At 42.6% G+C, this 26,366-nt stretch overlaps 1 protein-coding gene across 2 annotated transcripts in view; it reads right to left on the reverse strand.

Annotated features, from left to right (window-relative positions):
• megf6b (multiple EGF-like-domains 6b) overlaps positions 1-26,366 on the reverse strand; it is a 54,718-nt gene that overhangs the window by 26,139 nt on the left and 2,213 nt on the right. For both annotated transcript variants that reach the window (XR_007964072.1, XM_052075677.1), the window contains exons 2-5: positions 25,706-25,840; positions 24,950-25,059; positions 17,552-17,656; positions 1,985-2,107 (exon numbers count right to left, since the gene is read on the reverse strand). Coding sequence is in view for 1 of the 2 variants with exons in the window: in XM_052075677.1 (XP_051931637.1) it covers positions 1,985-2,107; positions 17,552-17,656; positions 24,950-25,059; positions 25,706-25,840 (473 nt within the window). In the remaining variant the exon portion in view is untranslated. The remainder of the gene's footprint in view (positions 1-1,984; positions 2,108-17,551; positions 17,657-24,949; positions 25,060-25,705; positions 25,841-26,366) is intronic.

Here is a 26,366-nt window from a genome sequence, read left to right on the forward strand (position 1 = left end):
ATGACCTTCGTTGCTGTCATGGAAGGTTCCCCAAACATAAGATGAATTGTTGGTTGGTAGGTTAACAATCCGTACACATGTACCTAAAACCTGCTATTTGAAGTTCCTGACAAGTGAATACAAATATGCCTTCTAAATTTGCCCCTTCATTTGGCATCTACATGTTTGAGGGGCGAAAACATAGCCGCCTAAAGCCTTCAGTGGCTGGAATACATCCCATGATGCAGTGACAGGACGTGCTAGCCACCAGCTAGCTTGCGAGCTATCAGTAATGGGCATGGGCCGAGCGGTATAGTAATTCGCAATTGAACTGGAATACCACTGATATGAACAGTAAGACTCAAGTATTTTATATAATGAAAAAATTATAATTATAAAATAAAATTATATACATGTTATACAAATTATAAAATTATATAAAAACTATACATTTAATTTTTATATAATTTTAATTATATAATTGTATATAATTAAAATTATAATTTAAATTTTTATATAATCATGTTGAGGTGGCCCAGTAGTCCAGTGGTTAGCATGTCGCCTTCACAGTGCAGAGGTACCGGGTTCGATTCCAGCTCTGGCCTCCCTGTGTGGAGTTTGCATGTACACCCCGGGCCTGCGTGGGTTTTCTCCGGGTACTCCGGTTTATCTCCCACATCCCAAAAACATGCATGGCAGGCTGATTGAACACTCCAAATTGTCCCTAGGTGTGAGTGTGAGTGCGAATGCTTGTTCGTTTCTGTGTGCCCTGCGATTGGCTGGCAACCGATTCAGGGTGTCCCCCGCCTACTGCCCGAAGACAGCTGGGATAGGCTTCAGCACCCCCCGCGATCCTAGTGAGGATCAAGCGGCTCGGAAGATGAATGAATGAATGAATAATCATGTTGAATGCCCAAGTGCGTCGGGTGAGCACCGTTTTAGCCATGCCCAAAATGGTAAAATGAAATGGTAAAAAGCAGTTTAAGGCTCAACAACTGAGTACTGCAGAGTTCTCAGGCTTTTCTCTCTTTTTTCCCCGCAATTATCTTGAAACATGCTGGATATATTTAGAAACGTATCTCTGAATTATTTTACAGGGTCTTTACAGACTTCTGCTTTAAAATGAGCGAGCCATGTAGTTATTTTCTTCCAATGGCTAAGATTTCCATCCGTGACAATGTTCCCATCCACACTTAATTCTAATTACCGTGATGCGGATAACATCTCTCAGTAGTCATCCAGTTGACTATTACTGATGATTTTGTCTGATCAAACCAACCGCACGCTGGCACGGCTTCGTCGCAAACATCAAATCGTGGCAGAGCATGAAAGGGAATATGATGTCGGAGAAAACATTCAGGGTTTGTCGGGAGCGGATATTTGGAGGAAGAACACAGCTTATTGATGCATTCAGACTCTCTGGTGGTGATTTTGCCAATAAAGCATCACAAAAAGACACTGCCAGGTTATTTTTTAAGGACTTTGTAAAAGTACAGGGGAGATTAACCTTTTGTTTGTTTGTTTGTTTGTTTTTATGAAGTCCTACGAAAAATGATGGTGAAATCAAATCTGGAATGTATGCTTAACAAGGGATCCTTTGAAGTGATCTATACATTTGCATACTTGGCCAATAAAGATGATTCTGGTTTATTATGAGCGGGGGTTGCTTATGAATCTCTTCAGGGTGTCGCCTTCATCAGAGTCATCAAAATTCACTGGCATGCCCGCCCACACACAATGACAAAACCTACAGATTTTCAAAATTTTGCATAGTCCACTGATCATGATTCCAATCCGGAAGCAATCAGGTACAATTAAACAAAACGTCTAGGACAAGTTTAGTTTTGAAGACCCCCAGAAAATGACCGAAATGGCAGACAGGTACATTTTACAATGTGGAGTTGAGGCTTTTTTTTGTCTATATAGTTATGATAGTCACGCCAAATTTGTAAGGATACTGGATGGATGGATGGACTGGGCTCCGGGGCTGATAGTTGACTCTTACCTTGACAGGTTTTGCCATCTTGGTTCAATTTGAGTCCAGTAGGACAGCGACAGTAGAAACTTCCAATGGTGTTGCAGCACAGTGCTTCGCATCCGCCATTGGTCTCTTCGCATTCGTTTACATCTGAGAGGAGGAACAAAATGAAAGTGTTCATATCCCGGTCACTAAATTGCAAACAGATAAACCACAAAGAGGTTTTGGTTTTTTTCAGGAACAGGTGCCAAACTTTTAGAGTTGAAATGGCTGCGCCAATGTCAAGAGTTGATTATAGCAGCAACTGGAAAGCACAAGCGACGATTCCAATATTAACATGAAATTACCAACCAAAGGAAATACGATTCTTGTAAATGTTGTTTCTGTCATGACTATGAAGCTCATTGCAAAAAGTGTCCTTCCAAAAATTACGAGAAGCCCCTTTTTTCAGTCAGTTTGCTCTCCTCGCTACCAGCGAAATGTCATGCCAGACTTGTCATCAAGTCCACCAGATCATATCAAAGCATTCCAGACAGCCTATAATAACAGTTTGGATTCAGGCGCTGACAGGGAAGCATTTGCCACTGCGACGTGCAACATGGCAAATTACAACAAAAGACAGGAACCTTTATCATCCATTGAGACGTGCAAATGCATTTAAAAAAACTTTTGAATGACTAGATTTGATGAGACCAGGCGGCGTTATAAAAAGGGATGTTGGCCTTAATCCCGGAGCGCATGGAGTCAATTAGGAAGCCGCATACACCCTCCACTCATTAGCCTGAACGTTTTCCTCAAAGCCCCCGAAAACAGCCAAAAATAGTTGCCAAATGGCAAGTAGAGTTATTCCTTCAGGTCACCATGTGTGGAAGTTAAAAAAATACTTACAACTAAATATATCATAGGAATTCTATATACGATCTTGATTTAAAGCTACAGTTTGTAATTGAGACAAGCAGTTAGTTCCATACTGGTGTAGTGGTTCACATGACATGATGTAATATGTCATGTGAACTTATTAACTATATAAAGGGGCTTATTCCCCTTTAGTGCGCATTTCACAATTGCCATGACGACTTGTCCAGTGTGGAATCTATCGTGCACGACGTCAGCAAATCTCATACAAAGTAGAAATCAACTCAATACGCATCTAGAACTTGTTTTTTTCAAGTTTATATTGCTTTTTCTTCTGCTTTATTTGGTTTGTAATGTCACTACATAAGATGTAATTATCAAATATGATGGACAAATGACCAGGTTTGCCACACAGAACAGATATCACATATATCATATCGTGGAACTGTTTTGCACTCTATGTCATATGCCCAGTGCGCAAGCAAACACAGTGCATCTCAACTTCTGGCAAGAGGAAGACATGTCGAACAATATGCATTTGGCAAAACATCAAACTTATTAACTCACGATCATTTGTTTGTAAACACCACAGAATCTGCTCCTATTTGCAAAACTGAGTTGGTCACAACCCAAATGCATTGATCACAGGCGAGTGGTGGAATGTAAAGGCACCCACGGGCGCATTCAGAGTGTAATTCTCAGCTCTGTCTTCACCTCTCCACAAGTGGAGCCAATCTAGGGAAAACCACGCCCCCTTTGGCTGTGAAACATACTCCGAAAAAGACTGTGGCAGGCAAACGGGAGAACGTGAGCCTAAGTCAAGGGCAGGGTGACGGGGCCCCAGAACCCCGAGGGACCCCTCGTGCTGGGAATTGTCCCATTGTGTGGGGACTGCCAGGCCAGTACATCCCCTCATCCAACCATCTGCCAACACACCTATGGGGAAAAAAACTCACCTGTGTGGCAGTGACAGCAGGGCCAATAGAACACTCCTCACTTGCCAACACTTTGTGCCCAGTAAGAAGGCAAACATGTGGAAGTTATTTGGGTCAGGAGAATTTTTAGGTTTTTTAAAAATTTTATGATTATTTTTGTTTTTGTCAGTGCATTTATAATACATGTTGATTATATGTGTATATTCAGTATTTGTGGGCCGGCCTAGTCCCTATTTGCTGTGAATAGCAGGGGTCCACTCTATTACTTTGGCACCATCTTGTGGTATCTTGGTAACAAGGAAGTATGTTGAAGTGAGTTGAAGTAATGCTTTGCCACCCTCTTGATCATCATCTATAGACGATTATAGTACAGTGTAAAGCTTTCTTGAGAGGGGGGGCAATCACTCAGAGGTTTTTGCTATTTGGCGCTACAGTGAGGGTTTGCTCGTTCATGCAAACCAGTGAAGGTGCTGAGCATTGTTCTGGGTGAATAGCATCTCAATCATCATTAGGAGTAAGTGCTTACTGCTGTTGTGTCTTCTTCATCACGAAAGGCAAAACAAACACGCGCCTGAGAAACGGCTCCAAAAATGTGAATTTCCTCACACTTGTACACCGTGTTCTGGAAAAGAATGAAAAATAAATAAGCTGAGCAAAAGAGATGCGATTGCACGACCCCCCCACACCCGTGCACGCTCAGCTGCAAGCTGAGAGGGTTTACATTGTGAGACTTCCTGCGATAAGGCCCAACGCCACCGTTCCCGCGAGGACCACACTCATGTCCCGATTGACCATGAGTGGCTAAGAAAGAGCTCACGGAAACCTCCGGAGCAGATATTATCTCAGGAGCCGCAGGGCGGAAAATTGCAGCATTCATGTGAGATGAGGAGTAGGTTGTGTGGGAACGTGGGGGGTGGGGGGGGGGGGGGGGGGGGACAACGCCATGGATACCCAAAACCTGTTTCTGCTTCAGGGTCTGATCTGAAAAAGTCTGCTGTGAGTTTGCATTTGGCGTGATGGCAGCTGCTTCCATTTATTTAGAAATTCGATGACAAGGTGAGGATGTTTCAAAGAGACAAATGATCATGTAGTTTATAATTTAAAACGTCCTCGGTGTGTAGATAAAATCCATTAAGGAACAAAAATTCACGCACACTAATCACCCTCATTGAACAGACCTGCTGAGAGCAGTCGGGTTGGGATGAGACGATCCTGTTCCAGATGAAAATGAGCAACTGCGTTCTCTGTGCCCCCGAATACGGGGTGTGCGGAGGTGAATCCTTGGAAATATGGCTTCCAGAGTAAGTGGAGCAGTCATACATTTTAAACGGATTACGGACCAGACCGAGCGGCGACTCAGGGGCAATTGGAAAGTCACGTTTAAATGCTGGATTTATAGAACCTAAGTGTATGCGAAAGTCAGAAGGAAGTTTTCGTGTGTCCTGGAGTCGAAGCGCGCTCCGGTCATCACAATCTCAGCAGTTTTACATCAGTCTTTTCCGAATCTGTACCTCGCAACAATAACAACCGTGTTTGATATAGTGTCACAATTCTTATAGTCTTTGCGGTGACATGACACAACCAAAAAACAACTGATTAGCTTGAACAAAACCGGAAACGGGAAACACTCTCTCAAGCGGCATGGACAAAGAGAAAATACTCGCCATAACCTGACACGAGGTGGGTGAAAAAAAATGCCAAAAGAATGTTGTTACAGTGTAGTAAATAGTGACTCTACAAAATTCACAGTCTTTGTAAAATCTCAGTCTGAGACAAGGCTCTGCCAAAAAGCGCGATCACTCGAGCAGGTGTGAGATGATTTCCACTGGTCTTTTCCAAATCTTTTCAAAGTCTTCTGATGTACAGATCGGAATGATGAGTGAAGAATTTTGCACTTTCTATTGTATGCTGGCACATACCGAAAGTTGATGCGAAGCAGTTGGAATGGTTCTCATAGATACCGACATCCATCCATCATTTTCTCGTGTCACTGTTCACAGGGGCCAACGCAGCAAGGATGTGAGTGGCAACCAGTGCAAGTTGTACCCCCAGTAAAGCCTTCACTGGTTTCCAGTCACATCACATTCAAATGGAAAAAAATATTCATTCAACCTAAAACACGTAATGTGGGGAAGTGAGAGGAAATCGTGGTCCCCAAAGAAAGCCCGATGGCAAGAGGAATGAGGTGATGCAAACTTCACATACACACTTTGAAAATGAGATTCAAACACAGATCTCTTGACTATGAGGCGGATATGCGAAGCACCAAGCTACAAAGATCCACCTTGCGCTGTTCTGATGCTGCGATAAGGCGGTTTTTTAAGGTGCGTCATGATCTGTGCATCCAACAACACTGCAGCTCAGCGTTTGGGTTGATATGACAGTGTTATTGGTTCTACGTATTAGAAAATGTGGTCTGTCCTCTTCGACTGAGCAGAAATTGTGTGTGTCATTTCATTCAAACCTGAACAGCGTGCTTCAAGACGCATGTTCTGACTAAGGCAGTTCACAAACATGTACCCCGGGGATGTAATTTCACGGTTGATGGGTGGGCAGGCACTCCAGAGACCCAAATATACATATACGAGCCATTAAAAAGTCACATAATCTGGCCCTGATGAGAAGCAGACTTTCCGTGAACTAGAGCTGGGAATTGGATTTACGCTCTCTCTCTCAGGAAGCACAACTCCTCGTCTGACCTGCGGTACAAGTGATCCACGAAATGTTTATTTCGACGGACACGATTCCTTACATTCCATCCAGCCGGCAGCTTTGCCTCAAACGCTGAAGTAATAAAATAAACAAATTATTGAAAAGTCTTCACAAAAAGAGCGCACGGATGTCAACCCGTGTGGATAAGCAGATGTTAATGACATAAAACAGAGCAGGCTCATGAGATGATCCAATCTGGAAATGACTGTATGGCATTATTTTTTTCTTTTTTTTTTTTTTGACCCCTTGGAAGACGTACATTTTAATTAAACATTGCCACCTGTTGCTACATTGACACACATGCAGAGTGGAGGCTGTCCTCAATAAATTCTAGTTGCATTTTGGAACAGAAATTTTTTGCCACTGTCACAGGAACAATGAGAAATAGTTTGCAGCATTTTTTTTTTCTCATCCATTTACCCTCACAAGGGTCGCAGGGGTGCTGGAGCATATCGCAGCTGTCTTCGGGCAGTAGGCGGGGGACACCCTGAACTGGCTGCCAGACAATCGCAGGGCACATACAGACAAACAACCATCCACGCTCACACTCACACTGAGGAACAATGCAGAGTGTTTCATTAACCTGCCATGCATATTTTTGGAATGTGGGAGGAAAACCGGAGTACCTGGAGAAAACCCACCTAGGCACGGGGAGAACATGCAAACTGCACACAGGAAGGCCGGAGCCGGAATCGAACCTTGCACCTCTGTACTGTGAGGCGGACGTGCTAAACAGTCGCCCACCGTGCCGCCTTAGCAACATTTGATATAAAAATGTAGGAAATATCAACTATTTTGATTAGGAACATTAAGTACATTCACATTGTGGTCGTATGTCTACACTGTAGTTTGTTGCTGTGCCTTTTGTATAATTCCCTCATAAATTCCAGTGAGATCATGTTGATGGTGTATTTAGCAGCACAAAGTCAAGACTTGGCGGTTTTTCCCCTTCACTGTTCTGAATTACAGCAAATTATTTATCATGCATAATTGAAAGCCCGAATTCCATCGATGCGGTGTTAAATGCCTCATGGGTGTTAATTTGTGTGAACCATAAAGATGTTTTTAAAATGTTCCCTTTAATAATTGCAGTCAAAACATTCCTTTTTATATTTGAAGACCCTCACTGCATAATCACCTTATGTAAAAAAGTTGTAAACAGACAATTTAAGGGTATCCGTGTAGAGCTTTTTTTGCTTTTAGGAGAAAAAAAAGGAAATGTGGAAATGTGTGCTGAGGCGCCACGGGATGTGCCAACTAAGCTCTCTACTATCAGGTCACTCGGATAAGCGGAGAATTAAAACAGTCATATTTGTGCAACTGTTCCCAACACAAGTGCTGCTGTTTTACAGTGAGAGGCGGCTAAGCAACTTGATGATAAAAGAGCAGGAATTTTGCTGCCTGGTTTGCCCCCAAGATTGAAGGCAGCGAGAGGAAATTTTCCACCTACTCGCGCCAGTGCAACCATTTCATTTGCTTATTACACAAATCGACATACTTCGCATAACTCTTGTAACCCAAAAACTACAGTGGGGAAAATTAACGCTTGCTTTTTTTTGTGTGTGTGTACTTTGAAAAAGTACTGGAGTACTCTTTTCATATTATTTCTTCCGGGATCAAGCTTCTGTTGTGTGCACGCAAGCATGTGCATGAACGTCATGTATCGATGTTTTCATGTAAAAAGGGTATTCCATTCCGAACAAGCAGCTGTCGTTACCTCACGTCTTTTTCTTTTTTTGTCTCCTCCTTTAATCCCACTACAGCTGCATACCTTTAATCCTCCACACACACCGACAAATTCACATCACCTCCTTCATCACACACAAGCTACAAGGTGCTTTCACTACATCCCAGAACACGTGTATGCCCTCAAAACAAAAAAAATGCAGCTCGCCAAAAGGTTCCTGAGCCCTCGCGCTCATTTTACAGTCGGTGAGAGTTAAAGAAGTCGGGCAGCTGTGAGAATCTCATTTTATGATGTGTGCAGTTGAACAAATGCCTGTGGACCCATGGGGGGTTGGGGGTGAGGGGTTTGCCCTCTGACCTGTTGCGTGTGCTCTGTCTGCACTCCTACCTGCTGGGACCTGCTGCTCCTGATTCCGACCCCGTAGGAGCTTTTGGAGTGGCTGGGACGCAGAACACATGGAAACCAGAAGGAATCCAAAAATGATTTGCTGTAAACCTGTCTCCGTCCATACGCCGGCTACATGCGCGAGATATACTGCGGCAGGCATTTTGGCAGATGAAAAGTGGCCCGCAAGATACAGGACGGACTGTCATGCCCAAATTGCACAAACGTGTGTCCACGTGTTCTTCTTTGCTAATTTTCAGTTGTTACACCCTGAAACGAATAACGCCTGTGGCTGTGTCTTATTTTAGAGGCGTACTATACCCTAGTGATGGAGATGGTCTTATTAAAAGCTCAGCCTCATCATTTGGTGCTGTAAAGATGCATTGATATCATCATATTGCCCATGAACAGGGATTCCCTGGTCGACGACGGGAGTTGCATTCTTGGACAGCGTCACACAAATTTTTCCTAAAATCGGAACGTGCCGTAGTCGATTTCAGTAACAGAGCAGTTCAGTCATGATTTGGTTTTGATTATTGATGACGTGTACTGAATAGAACATAGCAGAGTGTACTAGTGATTTTGTTATAAATACCCCCGCAAAAATATACATATGACATTGAGCGATATCGTTGCAATGACATTGCCATGGAAACGGGAGGTCAGAACATTCAGGATGTCTGACAAGAAAATACAAACTCCACCCATGATGCCAGTAGTCAAGATTAGAACACCGATGTCGGCAACACGCGGCTCCAGAGCCGCATGCGGCTCTTTAGCTCAATATAGCTCAAATAGATAAAGATACATTTTACAGCTCCGAAAAAGGAGAGCTGTGGTGTTTGTTTTTTTAAAACGTACATTTTAGTTATAGTTTTAATAGTTTCGACAAACACAGACACATCTCCGTACCGTCTCTCTTCTCGTTCGACTCAAGGGGCGTTCAAAGACAGCCTCAAAAAAACGGAAATTAATGATCACTTAACTGACACTAAGAAAAGCAAAAATAATGCACCAAAACAAAAAGTCAAGTGAGGAAATTACAAAATAAATTCTATGGGGGCGTTTGTGAAGACACAACAAAGGAATGAATAACAAACAATTCTGAGACAGTCCAGTTTCCTACAGACATACAGCATGTGTTTCCTTCATTGTAAGTTTTATCGAAGGCTTTTATTTTCTTACGGCTCCAGATATTTTTCATTTTATTTTTTTGTCCTAAATGGCTCTTTCAACATTTTGGGTTGCCGAACCCTGTACTAACCACTATTCCAGCATGCTGCCAATTCTCTATCAAATGAACAAGTCATTAATGGCTAGTTAAGAAGGAACTACACTTATGCCGTTTTCACCTACTTTCCAAATTATGACCAGTGTGACACACTGTGGTCATTTCTACGTCTTATTAGACTTGCTATTTCCTTGATGTATGGGTCCCAGCAAGTATGGGCAATGGATGTAAGGCAGAGCCCCCGCGTGACAGAGCTGAGAGTGAGCCGGTGTTCAAAAGTAGTTTTGACACGTTATTCTTTCTCAGATGAGCATCTCCTTTTCACGGCTGGCGAAACGTCAAAAAGAGGCTGAGGCTGCCAACTGAGCATTGCCCCCGATGTGGCCTTCCCGTGCCAGGTTGACATTGCGGATAACATCATAGGTGAAACAATTGGGTTGAGAAGCTCATCAGGAGAACAGAAGACGATGCGCGGACGTTTCCAGTCGTCCTGGTTGATTACTTCTAGAATGATATTTTGCAAACTGCTGTCAGGTCTGATTTGCACATACTCGAAGGCCATGACGCCTGCAGCATGACCGGGAGCGGCCTTTCATAACAGACGGAGCCGAATGAGACAGGTCGGCAGCCGGCGCGCAATTATGTCAGATTAGCTAGCTAGCTATTTATCCGCTGAGGTAGTGGTACACCCCAACTACTAATGGTCTCACTCTTTTGAGCTGCAAAACAACAGTCTGGTACTGTCAACAGCACTTCTCTGGGTGGAATTGTAAATATTCTTTTGAGTTGGGACAATGATTGTGGAGGCACCTGAAAAGGCCAAAATTGCCTGAAGTGTTTTTTTTTCTTCTTTTTTTTTTTTAAGAAGCGAAATAATTGAGTCTCTTGGGATGAATAGGACAGCATCGTATGAGGGGGAAATGGGGCTGTCATGAGCCCCCTCCTCTGTTTCAAAATGATTTCTCAACCTTAACCTTACAGGTGGCCTCTCTTACTCCTCTTTAAATCATCTGTCTTTTCAGTCAAGAATATGGACATTTTTGTCATATTCTGAATGCCATTACACTTTGCTTGCCTAGCTCTTGGTTGAAGGGCCAAGATTATAACACGCACCGAAAAACATGTTAAAAACAACCTTTTTATGTTTAGATGTGTGACTCTTCACAGATGTCATATTGCACACATCCTGGAGGTTGCTTGCACACCCCAAGGGGCACAAAGCAGTTTGGAAATCTCTGGTCCCAAAGGACTCAACCAGGTTGAGAATGAGAGTGAGAAAAGGTCGCCTCGGAGCTGATGCAGCACCTACAGCGCATTTGCGTGGCCTGCTTGGCTTCAGCTGCCTTGCAGGTCACGCTGCGCTGCCCACCAACAATATGCAGATTAAAGCTCCTAATGGCTAAAACAGACAAGAGGTCAGTGACTCTGAATGGTCCATTTAAGGCTGCGATTTACAGCGATTGTGCTCGCCAAGGTGAATAGTTACAAGCAAGCAACATTCATTCTCACCCTGACCTTGTCCGTTTTTCATCCTCTGTTTGTGTTTTTATAATTAAAACCCCCAAATGTCGTAACTCAAGCTAAGTTAAGTCAAAAAGCAGATGTCTCAGCTGGAGCCTGCTAAACCCATTCTGACGATCTAACAATGCTTTGGGACTTTCCCGTTATCTGCATTTTTGTTGCTTTTACGGACATAAAAACATAAATAAATAAATAAATAAATAAATAGCATAAGAGCCAACTGTGGTCCTTATAATGGCCTTTTCAAACCACACAACTTTTTTGTTTATAACGGTCACACTGTCAAACTACCAGATAAATATCGTTCTGTGTCCTGGACTGGGTGAGATGTCCATCTCACCCAGTCCATCACTGAACAATCGTTAAGTACTTTAGTCAATTTAGATTCAATTCATCAGCGCAGGTCCGTCGGGGAGGCGGGACAATCAACTGTCAAAGTCATGTCGACTGAGGCATAATGTGCATTGCTTCTATGAGGAAAAAAGAAAATAGAGTATGGACACATTCCTGGATGGTGGGGAGAGGACGGTATGGGCTGTCGATTCTCCAAAAAGAACGTGAGGTAACAAATTTGTTTTTGTCCCGGTTCGAACAAACCGAACACAGTGAAACTCCTCTACAACGAAACCTGCAAGGGCGGAAATACCCCCTAGTGTGAAAAAAAATATTCATGCATTAACACCATTCCCACTCTCCTGCCCCCGCCCATACAACGGAAAAAAAACCCTGTTGCGTTATATGAAATCGTTTTCTCTCCTCTTGCCTCGCGACGACATTCACTACAACGAAGTCTAATCCAACAGCGATCAATGCCGAACAAGCGATCCATGACGTTTCACACTATGCGACAAGACCAACATTAAATTCTGACATGCCAGACTTTCATCATCGTGGTCGTGAAGCGTCCCGGATGCCCAATGCCCAATCGTTGAGCCTGTCACACTCAATGGGCTACGACGCATCAAGAGAACTCAAAATTGGCTATGAGACATTACGTTTGTCTGCAATACATCTGTCGGCTCAAAATCGGGCTACCTTCATGCAGTCTGTCATCTTAAGGCAACCTAAGATTCTGAGGTTTTCGTCTCCAAGCAGCACCTGGGTTTGTCAGTCAAATCATGACAAAATGCTGTAGCTGGAAAGCCTCACAAGTTTACCAAAGCTTTCATGCTTACATTGAATTCTGGGCAGCAGGACAAAATGAAAGCTTGCACTTTAAAGTATTTCCCGCCTAATCCATGCTTGATGCGAAACAGGAACCGTTTCTATGAACAAGCTGCCATTGGTCTGCGTGCTTAAGAACTGGATGTTCATCATAATAGCCTAGTAATAGCACTTAACAACTGGCAATGATAAGAGACTGGAAGAAGTTGCACATATGGCTTTGATTTTCCTCCCAGTCCTCTGTCGAGTGCTAAGCTAGCTCAGCATGAAGGTTCCACAAATGTTTTTCTTTCTCCCAAGTAAGGACAAGATGAGTGTTTTAGGGGTGGGGATTTATTTTTATATGGAGGCGGGTCTAAAAGGCAGGCATACTGAAGGCATTGCTCTTATTACATTCCTTAGTGGTACTGAATTGGGATATTTGCAAGTACAAAAATGGGCACAAACTGGATTGCACAAGCAAAGCAGGTGTGGAGGCTTCTTCTAACTGGGTGCACCCACGATTGCGTGTGTCAAAGGTGCTAAATTGCCCCACAGTTCATTCTGAAGGACTATATGTTAATTTAATTTCTCAAAGTTGAGATAAATTGTGCTGGCTAATTTTGCATCTTTAAATAGCCCGTCTGAGAGGCAAGTTTAAACCAGCACGCAAAGTGGTGCCAGTGTAATGGATGGCTTCTGAATTATTCGAAAGTGGCCGACTTGGAGCCGGTCGCAAGAAGGAGTCATGCCATATCACTCATGACGACAACACTGCATCAACAATTACTGTATGTCTGGCTCGTATGTATGTGTGCCCTGTGATTAGCTGGCAACCAGTTCAGGGCGTCCCCACTACTGCCCGAAGAGATTTGGATAATGGATGGATGGCTGAGTTTGTGTTGTGCAATTGTCTTCCACTAACGGTTCCAATTCCAGCACTTCAAAACTTCATTTTGCACTTTCGATGCTCTCTCAAATGGTCCTAGTCACACGTCTAAACTGTAAACAAACACACTGAAGCTCATCCTCTTTTAATAATTCAGACTGCTCAAATTGTTACTACTTCACTCTTCTGCAAAAAGACAAAATATCGCTGTTACGCTTGGTTAAGAAGTAAATATTAACATGGTTTAAGCTTGCGTAGGACACTTAAATTCAAGATGTGATACCCAATCAGTTTATCATTCGATCCAATTGGAAAGTGTCATCATTGGTCTTCGAATTCCTGGAAGGTTGAGTCACATCGCGGCAGCCTTTGCCGAGTTCATCTCCCGCTGTGAACACTACGCACTATAAAAATGACCCACTCCCAACCTGGCATTCATGAACCGTCTTATCAACAAGGCCTCGGCAGATGTGAGGTCACGTTGACCTTGAAGCGCCACCTTTGACCGCCCGAAATCTAATCAGCTCTTCCTCGAGGTATGAATGGATGTCTCGAGACATTCTTCCGCCCTCAAGAGACCAGGATGGGCAACATGAAAGAGCCATGCCTCCGGCCACAGCAGCCAGAAAAACACATGCCTGAGTGGATAGGATTCATTTAGGCAAGAACTACGTGACGCATTGCAGGACCAGTTGGTCCGTCTGCATTGTTGAGCGGAGGGCTGGTTACAACAGGTTGAGAAACGTTTTGACCGAGGAGAGACCACTACTGTACCCTAAAGTCATTCTAGAGTAGAACGTCTATTTTCATATTCAACAGGGAAACATCTCAAATCAGACTCCCTGATGACAGCTACACTGTATGTGCAAGCAATAAAAAATTCTTTAAGGCATTACTGAGGCTGGCTGGCGATCAGTCCAGGGTGTAGGCTGCATGGGGCACCAGCTATCTAATGGCCCTACTTAAAAGATGCCACATGGAAAATGGATAAAAGAACATCAGACATGGCTCTATTGTGGTCCAACTGATTTGTTAAGAAAAAAACAACTATTAAACTCACAAAAGGCGGCACGTTTTCCTCCAGAATGTCATGCTCGTCGTGATATTTCGTGTACCCTGCAGAGATTCAAAACACCGCTTATGGGTGTAGCAAAGCAGCCCAAAACATAACCGAGCTTCTTGCATATTTTACAGTCGATGCAGTCTAACAAATAATTGCAAATAAAGAAATGCCTGACTTTTTATTAGCTAATTGTCTGTCATTTTTAAAATGTTTTCTATTTTGTTAATTTTGAATGATTTCCCTGACGACTGTGCCTTTTTCCATTATTTAAGGGAAAGGTACTAACAATTTTGTGTAAGCATTTAAAAAAAAAAGCAGAAATTTTACAACCGCGCTTTAGTTTCTCATGCCGACAAAATCCAAGTCAAGACCGTGAATGGAACCAAGGATCATTTTTCAAATACGGTACATGACTTTTGAGGAGAAAAAGGAAAAACACATTAATCAATGCTGAGATACAAATGGAATGTTCTCTCAACATCAGCAGTGCAACGTCTCAATCGAAAAGTCTCCCCATTTGCAATAAAGCCGTCAGTCAGCAGCACATGGAAGATAAACAGTAGTAAGGCATTCCATAAATCTGAACCCATAAAAGTAAGTACAGTCAAGAGGTAATTCTGTTCCCTTTTCACTAAAGTTTGAAAGATAATGTGATATTGTGGGATTGCAATGACTCTGGTAAGCGGCCGAAATAATGATTCAGACAGACATGTCATGATCAAGAAACACTAATCTGTTCAAACTGCAGCTCTGAGAATAGTATCGGATTACATTCTCCGTCATGACTAGAAATTTGTGCGAGCAACTTTGGTATCATCGCCTCATTTTCATGTCCCATAAGATTCTAAACGATAAATCTGTTTTAAAGCGCTTTTAGTTTGAGTATGAGGTCTAAAATCATTGCACGAGATTAATTGTCCCTCCCCCCCTCAAAACAGTCCTTACTTAGTGACGACAGGTCACATATGCGGGACAGTTTTTAGACTCTTAATGGACTACTTTTAAAATGATGCAAAATAATGACCTCAAGACAATTCGGCTTGAGACCTTGGTTCAGGCGTCATATAAAAATAGACTATCAGAGTAAATGTGAGCATTGGACTGTATTAATTGAGTTACAGCGGAGTGATCGCATGTTAGAGTCTTATGAGCACTTTGAAATAATAATTCATGTCTTCGTCACATCCCGGCTGGATTACTGTAATACATATATATGACTTTGGAGTTAGCTAATCCTCCATGAAGCGTCTCCAGTTGGTCCAGAATGCTGCTTTTCGCCTCTTGACTGGTACTCGTAACTCCTACTCTGGCATCCCTTCGCGGGTTCCCAATTCATTTGAGAGTTCTTTTAAAGATCCTATTAGTTGTTTTTATATCTTTAATTGGCCTCACTCCACCTTGCCTCTCTGAGCTCCCCCCGACACACCTGCCCGGTTAGCAACGGAGTGCAAAAGAGCGCAATAGTTCATGTGTGAACAATGGCACCTATGAACTCAGAAATTAAAGTGAACAATCATTTGGCAAGCATCTTAGGTGCATGAAGCTATCGAGTCCAAGTGGGCTACAATTGCCCAAATCTTTTTTAAGTGTCAGGGAAGTACGATAGTGCCAAAATGCCTGCCGACCCCAGGCTGAAGGGCCGCTCAAATGAGAGAGGGAGATGAGTTACAACCGCAGGGTTCATGGACAGCAGGCGTGTGTTTACTGGAAATAGAGTCAGTAACCATATTCTATACCACCTCCCCCCATACGCTGTGTCACATTAAAGAGGAAACGTCAATTGTAGACATGCGCTCCCATGGATAATGAAGCATGAAGTAATCAGAAGTAACTCAGCTCGGTTTAGCAACCGCACAGAGCTCTGATCACATAAACGGGCTGTCAGTGCCGGATTGCCGGGGCTTGATCACGAGCGCCTTAACAAGTATAGAGGGGCGAATTTTTGCAGTATGGTGTCATGAAGACACATCTGCTGCACCGCGGAGCTCTTGAGAAAATAGAGAAAGGTGGATTTGTCGCCTAAATGTGATCCTCACGCGTCTGAGTGGAGCGAGGGGGGTCGGGGGGGCTGTCATTCTCGGAGAGTGTCGACACTTGCAGGAATTTCCTGTCGTGTGGTGTGTTATCGGCAAAAAAACCAAAAACCAAACAGCAGAGACCTCCGCCGTTTCAGCTTCAGAGCTCAAATTCAACAATGGGGTCTCTGCAGATAAAATGTTTTCTCTGCTAGTCAAGAAGCCAAAATGCTGAGTTGCCAAGAATCCCATTCACAAGAAGAAAGAGGCTATCCATCCAGTTTCTGTTCCGCTAGGCCTTGTTTGGGTCCCGGGTGAGCTGGAGCCTAACCCAGCTGACCTTTGACAAGAGTCGGGGTGCAACTGGACTGGTCATCAATCTGGTCACCTGTAGACTAGCAACCGCTCATATTTACTGACCACTGCACCAAGGCCTAAAATGTAAAGCTCCTTGGGGCCTACATCTTTGGACTTTTTTCCACTTCAACCTGATGTATTGTTACTGCTAATTTAAAAAAAATGCAATAAACATTCAAAGAATATACTTTCAACACCTCGGAATGCATTCTTGTGAGATACCTCTACCATTCCACCTTTGTGTGAACAATATGGTGAGAATTTTATTTTCTGATGTATGGATTTAACTGAGGGCCAGACAGAGGAGGATTTTTTTTCCTAACCACAATACAACATTGGCACGACGTACCTGTGACCCTTTGGATGCAAAATAGTCTCACTTCATCATTCTGTTAATGTGTCATAAACAACACGTGTTACGAGTTGATCTTTCACCGTCATTTTCTCATTTGCGTGATTGAAAAGACCCGTACATGTGCACAACTGCAAGACACGCTCATGATAAAGTTGAGCGAAATTTCATGATTTAAGTCATGAGGTTCTACCCCAAAAATATGGATGTCTGCTAATTGAATGAGGACAAGCTCTGTAGGAAACTTCATTTCAGCTAGCATCAAAGGATTTTTGTGCGTGTTTTGCCCGCCTGTTCATAAAGGTGTCATCATGCTGATTGTTATTATGTAATACATATGTAATTAATTTCAATTGGAAATTCAGTTTTCAAAGTTAAATGAAGTTTGCTGAGGAGATTCTATCATTTTATGTATTCATATTATGTATTTTAAAAAAGGTCACCACTCACCATACTGGCAGCTGGGCCCGTTGAATCCAGCAGGACAGTCGCATAGCTGAGTAGATCCCTCTCGACACCGGCCCCCGTTAAAGCACACGCCATTGCTACACACAGCTGGATGACCAAAAAAAAACACAGGTAAGTGAAACACCTGGTTGATATCACAACATCGGCAAAGCCGCTGCTATCAAAGATTTATCTTCAGCCTGTTGACTCCTAACTAAAGCAAGACTACGAGACTCATCCAGAATCTTAACACTTGGCTGCAAATGCAACGTTTCCATTCCAACACCCCAAATGCTTGATAGCAACAGACTGGATTGCTCCCAAGCGAAAGAGCTTCACTTCCCACAAGGAGATTAGATATCAAATGAACTTTTAGATGAATGTCACTGACCCAGTGGTCACGGTAACATTCTAGGACATGAACTAGAGGTGACCTCAATCCATAAATATAAATAAAGGAGTCACCCTTGATTGGTTGGCAAACAACCATTTATATTTCCATTTCATTTACAGTCTCCGTCAGATTCCGACTGAACCAAATAATGTTTTTGGATTCCGAAAATGCAGGCTCAGACAAAAAGCGATACAAATATTTATTAAAGAAAGTCGCTCCGACCAAGTATAAACTGAAATCGCTGGAGCCAGGAAAAGCAATGCAAGAAACAAAAATCGCTGGCAAAGGCAAGGTTTAAAATCATAAAAGGCTCCTCCTGATGGTCAATTTAGAGTCTTAATGTGCATTTGAGTGTAGTGGTAATAAACAGCTTGAAGCTTTTTTTTTTTTTAAGTTTGTTTACGAGTCTTGTCTGTCAAACTGCTGCTTGCTGTGAGTTAAGTTTACTGCCACCTGATAGCGCTTATATCTTTTTAAGTCAAAGCAACAAAAAAAATGGCCACATGACAGCTCGTATCTTGAAAAACTACTCCAACTACTTTTTTGGTGGTGCTCCCCCCCCCCCCCCTCCTGATTAATCTCCTCTGAATTAAAAGCCCAAATGTGGTATTCAGGATGGCATAAAAGTCACTCTCATCCGTCACAGGGAAAGTCCGCTTTTGACTACAAAGACACCTTCTGCGAGAGGCTTAACGGCGTCCGCAGAGAGCAAAGGCAGACAAAGCGGGGGCAGCGGCTCGTGCTGAGCAAACTGAAAAGCCCAAAGCAGGTGTCGCTCTTCCAGTTCGCCGAGGGAATGACCACATCGTCACAGTGGCGGCCTGTTGTTTGTTTAGGCTGCGTCGATCTGTTGAACCCTCAGAGAGCGGTCCCAACAGAAGCCTGAATTTTAGGCCAATTCACAGACAGAAAAGGGGTTCCTAAATGGTGCCCAGACACCAACAAAGTACTTTGAGGTAACAAATCATCTTTTACTGCTTCAAAGAGTTTTTGTAAAGTGGTTATTTCATGTGAACTCGAAACAGGCTTCTTTCAAGTTTTAAACAAGAGTCTTTTGGATACATGGTCAGTTTGGCTAAACACAGCGACAATTGAGAAGTGGGCTTTTTGGTTTTAAAAGTGCTTGTATGCATTATCCTTATGTATTAATATGTCTGTGATATACTGTCGTCAAGATAACCCAAAGTTTAAGGACACTTTACAAACCGTAAAATCACTCCAGTCTCATGCAAACGAGCTCGCCCTCATTTCACCCTACATCATAATGGGCCAATGGCGAGTCCAGTTTTTGTTATTGTGATGACCAGCATCAAAGCCTGCGATTTGCAACTGATTTTATTTACAACATAGATCGCTCTTGCACCGTGCCATGACAGATTTTGTGTTGATTAGTGAAACTAGCATCAATGGTACATATGCATTCAACATATGGAATCAAGTCATGTCACGTTTATTTATGTTGCCCTTCACCACAAAACGTCTCAAAGGGCTCCACATGCCTACAGTTAACAAATATTAACGACATCACCTGCTCTTAAACCCCAGGAGGGCAAGGGAAAAAACATCTGGGAAAAATGAGAAACCTTTAAAAGGGGCCGCAGATGATGGTTGAAAGGTGAGGCAGGTTACAAGTTGCCATTTACGCTTATTTCAAGCTTCTCAGGAGGAAAAATAACTTGGGCTTGTATTATAGGAATACAGTACTCAGTATTTCGCTGCTGGTGCTTTCCAAGGTGGAAATGTCTCAAAAAGTGATTTTTGAAGAAAGCTTGCTCCTTTGGCTCTTGTGCCAGCTCTTCTGTTCAGTGATTATGCTCAGGTTTACATTTGAACACGTTTACCAGTGAGTTACTACTACAAAGGAGAAAAACAGTTGACGCATTCGACGAGACAATTTCACCATGACGACAGTGAATTAGCGACGGTGGAAGCTCAGTCTGTCTGTCTGTCTCGCTCCCTTACTCCCCAATCAACAAATGGGACACCAGCCAAGCTTCGGTTATGGGGAGCAAGAAACCCTCGAGCCGTCAGAACATCCATCCTCACCTTGCAGTTATGATTATGATTGTTATTTTATTACTGGTTGTCCTTTGCATTTTCAAAACCTCCTTTTTGCCACATCTGCAGCATAAAACATGACAAAGGCTTTTTATTCTATTCCCTTTGAAGCAGTTTTGGTTGATTTTGTGGTCTATAAACACAAAAAAAAAAAAACGTAAAAGGCTCATTAAATCAGATATAGATGCTTTGATCGCCCTGCCGACACTTGTTCAATAGGAGAGATTTTAAAGTAATACGTACTTCGTTTATGGTAACTTAAGGTCATTGCAGCAGACAGCGAGTATATTTTGAAGAGTTTGATGCTGTCAATTGAATGCTTTTCGCAAGCTAGCACACCATTGTAGCATAAACTTGAAAACAGAGCATGCAAAGAGGCGGTTTGAGCGAAACATTCCAGTGGCTACTTTGTTATGGGTGGTGGGAAATCGCATCCAGGACTCATAATATGTAAGATTTCAACAGGATGCATATACCTGACAATTTTGGCGTGCAGGCGGCTATCCTGGAAGGAACTGTGTGCTTGTCTGGTTGACAAAGTGAATTGTTTGGCAATTCCTTAACCAGGTAACATGTTTCCATTTTCAGCAATCAGCAACGACTCGGCCCTCATACCTTGTTTTTCTGGCAAATCCTCACAATGATCATTAAATTTTGATTCAATGCTCCACTGACATTACATTGCGTAGACCAAAAAGCTTGGCGACAGATTGTCACCCATCTGTCCAGTATACTTTCTTCCGATTGAGGATTGTTTCGTCAAATTTATCATTCATCCAGGTATGTGCCCTTTAAATTGCCCCAAATAGCTGTTTAAAAAACAAATTGACCAACTTCCCGTCCAAATGTTAACATTTTGGAGCAAAATCAGCATGTGCACACAAGTGGATTTGAGGAGTAACTGCATACTGTGTGTTCTCAATATTAAATTCAAAATGCAGTTTTTCGTCATTTAATCAGATACATGATACAGTATGTTTAGCACAGTGCTTCTTCATCTTGTTATCGGTACCGAACCCAACCAGTTCAAAACATTTCATCACATTCCAAGGGTTAACCTCCATGGCAGAGGCTCCGTCGAACCCCTGAGACCGATTCACCAAACCCCTAGGGTTCGATCGAACCCAAGTTAAGAACCACTGGGTTAGCATATGAATGGTTGAGCTGGGGTTCATTCATTATTTGACACTAATTGCAGTCTCGCAAATTTGTATACATCTGGGTCCGTGCCTATTGATGTACAACTAGGCCACACGGTCGCCCCGAGCACCGACATACACTATGACACCCACATAAAGACCACTCATGGCTATACACCGTACCATTGCCTTTGTTGTCACTCGACCCGTTTTGCATGTCCTACCTCTGCCGCCACAAAAGGAGGCCAGTTCACGTTGAGCATTTAATCGGGAGGACAAACCGGTGGAGCCATTGTCCCTGACCCCGCAGCCCAGGCCCCACCCAACCATAATCACCACCACAAAGCTATTGTTGCCATCAATAAACTTAACCTCTTGCATCCACTTCTGACTGACCCCGTTCATCTTGTCCCCGTGGCTGCGGACCGACGCAACTCATGGATGCTTTCAAACGCTCAAGTGGAAGAAGTCGCTTTCTCAAAGTCAAGTGCTCTTCACTCTTTGTCAGAAGCACATCCGGACATCGAGACAATTGGAGTTGACTCGGAAAAGGACAAGGGTCACCTGTCTGGAGGGAATGCGGAATGCACTGTGACGCCCCCCCCCTCCCCCCACATGTTTAAAAAAAGAAATAAAGTGACATACCTCTAAGAACATAAAATAATACATCGACATATGTTTGCTTGATTATCCCACACTCAAAGGAAAAAAATAAAGGGGAAAAGTCAAATCATGTGACACGTAATGTCATATTGTTTTTAGGAAAAAAAATGTTTGGTAATATAATTCCTTTAAGACCGAAGCTCTTTCTTCTTTTTACTTTGGAAAAAGTTATATTCATTCAAAATATTTTTTTTCAAAGTTTTTCTTGTAAAATAGACTTTTTGAGAGGTATTCAGGAATTATTATTAAAAGGATAGTCATTGTTGTGTTGTATGTACCAAATAAAATATTGAATATAGCTATATAGACATTGAAAAATTACAATTTTTTGTCAAAGTATTGGAGATGAAAAGGTAGAATTAGGAAAAAAAAAGTTTTAGTAAAAATAAGAATCTTACAAGTATGACTACAATTTCAATTTTATTTTAAAGAAAACTGGTGGTAATATTGGATAAGAATTGCCTTTATTGTCATTGTATAGCATACAATGAAATTTGGGTGCCACTCCTGAGTGCATTTCCAAAAAATAAAATAAAATAGAATTCAATAAAATACAAAAAAAAGTTGGAATAATATGAAATGTTTTTTTAAGAGAGAAGAAAACATTTGACTCCTAACAAGGATACATATTGACTTATTTTACAAAATTCACGATATCTTTCGGAAATCTTTTTTCTCATAAAATTAATTTTAAAAAACAACAACAAAAAAACGAATTTCCCACTCGCGAAAAGGACTCCAGGATTGAAGAGGTACCCTCACAGGAAACCTACATTTAGGGAACCAGAGTGAAGTCAAAGAAAATGCTTAGCTAATGACAGATGTTACTTTGTGACCTTCAGCTACTTCCCGGCCTTTGTGTGCCGGACCTAAAAACATGATTAGACCCTCAACTGCCTCTCAATAACAGCAGGTCATTTGCCTAATGAGCTCACGCAGATACTTTAGGAGGTAACACACACGCACAAACGGAAGAAAATTTCTCAACAGAAGGTGCACTGAAGCTAGCATTTACCCTGGCTCAGTGGCTCGAAGAAAAGGACGATTAGTTGGTCCCATCTCCAAGCGCTGCAACATATTTGGTTACGGAGATAAAAGTCCGTTAGGAGGGGAAACCATTGTGCCGTGAAAAGAAGAGATAACCCCCTCGTGTCTACTCGAATAAGGGAGACATTGGGAAGCAGACTTGCTGAAGGGAAGGGATAGGGATGCAATGTTGTAAGCCATTTGGAAAAGTTCTACCGTGGACACAAAGAGCCCTTTGAAAAGCAACGACAGGGAGAGACCACGACATCACAACGGCATAGAACTTTCCTCACGGGAACTCAATTTGCTATCCAGAAAGAATGAGGCCTAGGCTTTGGCCAAACTACTCACAAAATGTTTGGGATATTTGGCTTTTGTATGAGATTTCAGGCTGAATCTGAAAAAGAAAAAAAATACAGGCGAACTTAATTTTACCTTCTACGAACAGTCCTCCTACACCGTGCTGCCTTTGTGCACCCGTTCTATCCTAACGAACCTTAATTGGTGGAGGCGTGACTGCCATCGGCAGCATCACACCCAAACTGGAATATGGCTTTCCGGGAAAGTTCTTTCGAGAGTGATAGAAAGAGAAAATAGATAGTGATAGAAAGAGAAAGATAGAAAGGCATCTCAAAATGTTTCTAAATTAAAAAAAATAAATAAAAATGTTTGTCTTGTCAAAATAGCGACATTAGGTCATGCATAAAACACAGAAAGTCAGGTTAAAAGACCCAGCTGTTGACTAGGAAGCTTTAGTACATGGTATGCAGGCTATGCGAGTTGGATCCCATCAAAGAAAGTTTCTAGGTGGTGAACGCACGAAACTAAGCTGATCCGTCAGATTTGACTTTTTGCTGAACTGGCCGTTCACATTTTTTTTTTTTTACTATTTGTGTGTATCAGCAGGTGCCGTCTCCAGATCCAGCTGATGAGTACTGTTTTTTTTTCTTTTCTTCTTTTTTGTCGCCTGAGGCAATGACTTTCTGGCATAAACTGTCTTGTCTTTCAGTAGGTCCTGGCACGGCAAGACGGTTGTACATGACCCAGACCGAGTCAGGTCAGTTGACATCTGGGGGTCGTGACGCTATTGTATTGTCACACACAACACAAGTCAAACAGGCATGCTGCTGATTGACAACATCTCTGGAAGATAAAGCTCCTCTTGACCATTTTGACCTTCTGACTGAAGAGTTCATTCGGAGCCAAGGACCATTCCTTCGGACAAAACCAGGCTTTGGCTTTGGGCAACCACAGTCCTCATTAGCCACTTCTACAAAGTGATCCTGAAAAATTGGTGCATCAGAGTTGGAACAGAAGACCCGATGTTCCGTTATATTCAACCAGGTATTCTGTTCATGGCTGAAGTGAAGTCTATCCGAGCAGAATTGCGCGAGAGGCAAGATACGCCCTGGATTGGTCACCAGATAACCCGGCGGCACCTACACATAACTCATCATGGGTGAAATCGGGCTGCATCTGCGTATAACCAATGTAATTCAAACAGTCTGGTCTGTCTGTCAAACAGGTGTGAAGGTGTAAAATAGCTTTTGGAAAGAGACAATTGGCTTCAACGCAACAGGGTGAGAGAAAGGAGTGCTACGTGTTAAACTTCACAGGCAGCAATCCAGAACTTCATTAAAAACAGCGGCAGCGTCTCTTACATCTCCGAAATGAGGAAATCTGCCAAGTAGACATTGTTCCACTCGTTCCGTGTTTATACACGGGGCAGAGCTATGAGGTGGCCTGGGGGGGCAATGGACACCCTTTGTAAGGACTTTGTTGCCATTTACACATGAAAGCAGGATTTTTTTGACGCCTTCATACTCTGCCACACTCCATTTATAATAACTGCGTACGTAATGAATACATTTAATTGATCGGAATGCATCTTCAGCAAACAACATCAGTCAAAATCATGACTTTGATACCACAGAAACTGAATTTTACTTTTCAACTGGGGTGAAACCGCTGAAAAGCTAAATGCGACTGTGGTTTTCCCATTCTCACAAGAAGGCATTACAGGAAGAAAGTATACTATAAAAACCTAATGAAAAATAATCGCTCGATGGGTACATTTCACCTCCAAAATGTGTTCAACATAGCGGGAAAAACACTACTTACGGTAAAGGCAACCGGCTTCTCCATTAAGTTGAGACCATCCGGAACAGCACTTGTAGACTGTGTGATAATCCTGCCGATACACTTGTCTGTATGCGGTATAGTACGCCGTCCTGTCAGCGTGAAAAACACAAGACAAGCACTCATCAGACCCATGACAGTATGCGTAGTTAATAATAGTTGTTTCTTCTATCGTTTTCTTCAGCACGCATTTCCCAGGCGCGTCTTTGGAGAATGATGGCAGATCCCCACCCTGTACTTTTGGGACCCCTCTCATTGTCGCTAGGCCACGACTTAGGCCCGGTGACAACGTGCTTTGTTTGGAGCAAGTAATTGTAGCCCTCGGCGGTCTTCAAAGCAAGGAGTGAGAAACTCTGACGTGAGGTGAGTCAGGGACTGTGTTGCCATAAGGACTCTGGGTGGAATGTCGCTGCGGAGACTTTTGTGGGTTTAATAGTTGGTTGGGTTGAGTGGGGTGGGGGGGGGGGGGGGGTGGAGGTTACACCTTGCATTTAAGCATAAGACAGCTGTCATTAGCGGACAAGCCCAGGAGAGGAAAGGAGATTTGAGAAAAGCAATGATAAAGGGAGTAGGAATTGTGGCATCATGGTGCTTTTGAAGGATCAAACCAAACATGACTGGTGGGAAAAAAAAAATCAAAAAGGCATCCATTTAAAGTGTATCCACAGGCAGACGGGTCAGACTTTGCCCACATCTGGTCAAAAAAACAAAACAATATTTGCGCCGCGAGTTCCTCACCTCCTTTCGTATCCTAAACACCACGACTGCCCGGCGCAGCCTTGCTTCCACACTTTGACCATGCGCGTAAAAGCCTGCACGCACGGCTGCCTCTGGGCGACCAACATCATCTCCTGCTCCATACAAACATTGGGCCTGCAGGCAAGCGAGAAAAAAGAAAGTGATTTGGCGTCAAAATATACTAAAGGTGAACACATCTAAAAGTGAACTTGATGAACACTGCAGCTAAGTTAGACAGATGAGCTGGAGTGAGGCATCATGTTTATGTGGTGGCTGTGATATTTTCTTTTTAGCTGGTAGAATTTTAAGTCATCCAAAAAGTTGAGATTTTACTAATTTCGTGATGTTTCTCTCACACACACACCCAAAAAAAATCATTTCTTGGCATTAGTAGAAAAGTAATTTGGGGGGCACACTTCAAAAGGTCGACAAAGGGAGCATTTTTAAGCGCATTGCAACATTTCTAATTGAAATACTTCATAAAAGAGTGTGTCACGTATTTTCAACAAAATTTAAAATAACCTTCAGGAAAACAGTTGATTGAATTACACTAACAAAAACACTTATTTTGTTACTCACAATTAAAACATTTTTTAATAGTAAGGGGATTTATAAAATACTTATTTTCCAATTATCCAATTTTGTACCGACACAGACATGA

Source organism: Hippocampus zosterae, chromosome 9, assembly GCF_025434085.1.
Source record: "Hippocampus zosterae strain Florida chromosome 9, ASM2543408v3, whole genome shotgun sequence".
Classification (NCBI taxonomy): Eukaryota; Metazoa; Chordata; class Actinopteri; order Syngnathiformes; family Syngnathidae; genus Hippocampus; species Hippocampus zosterae.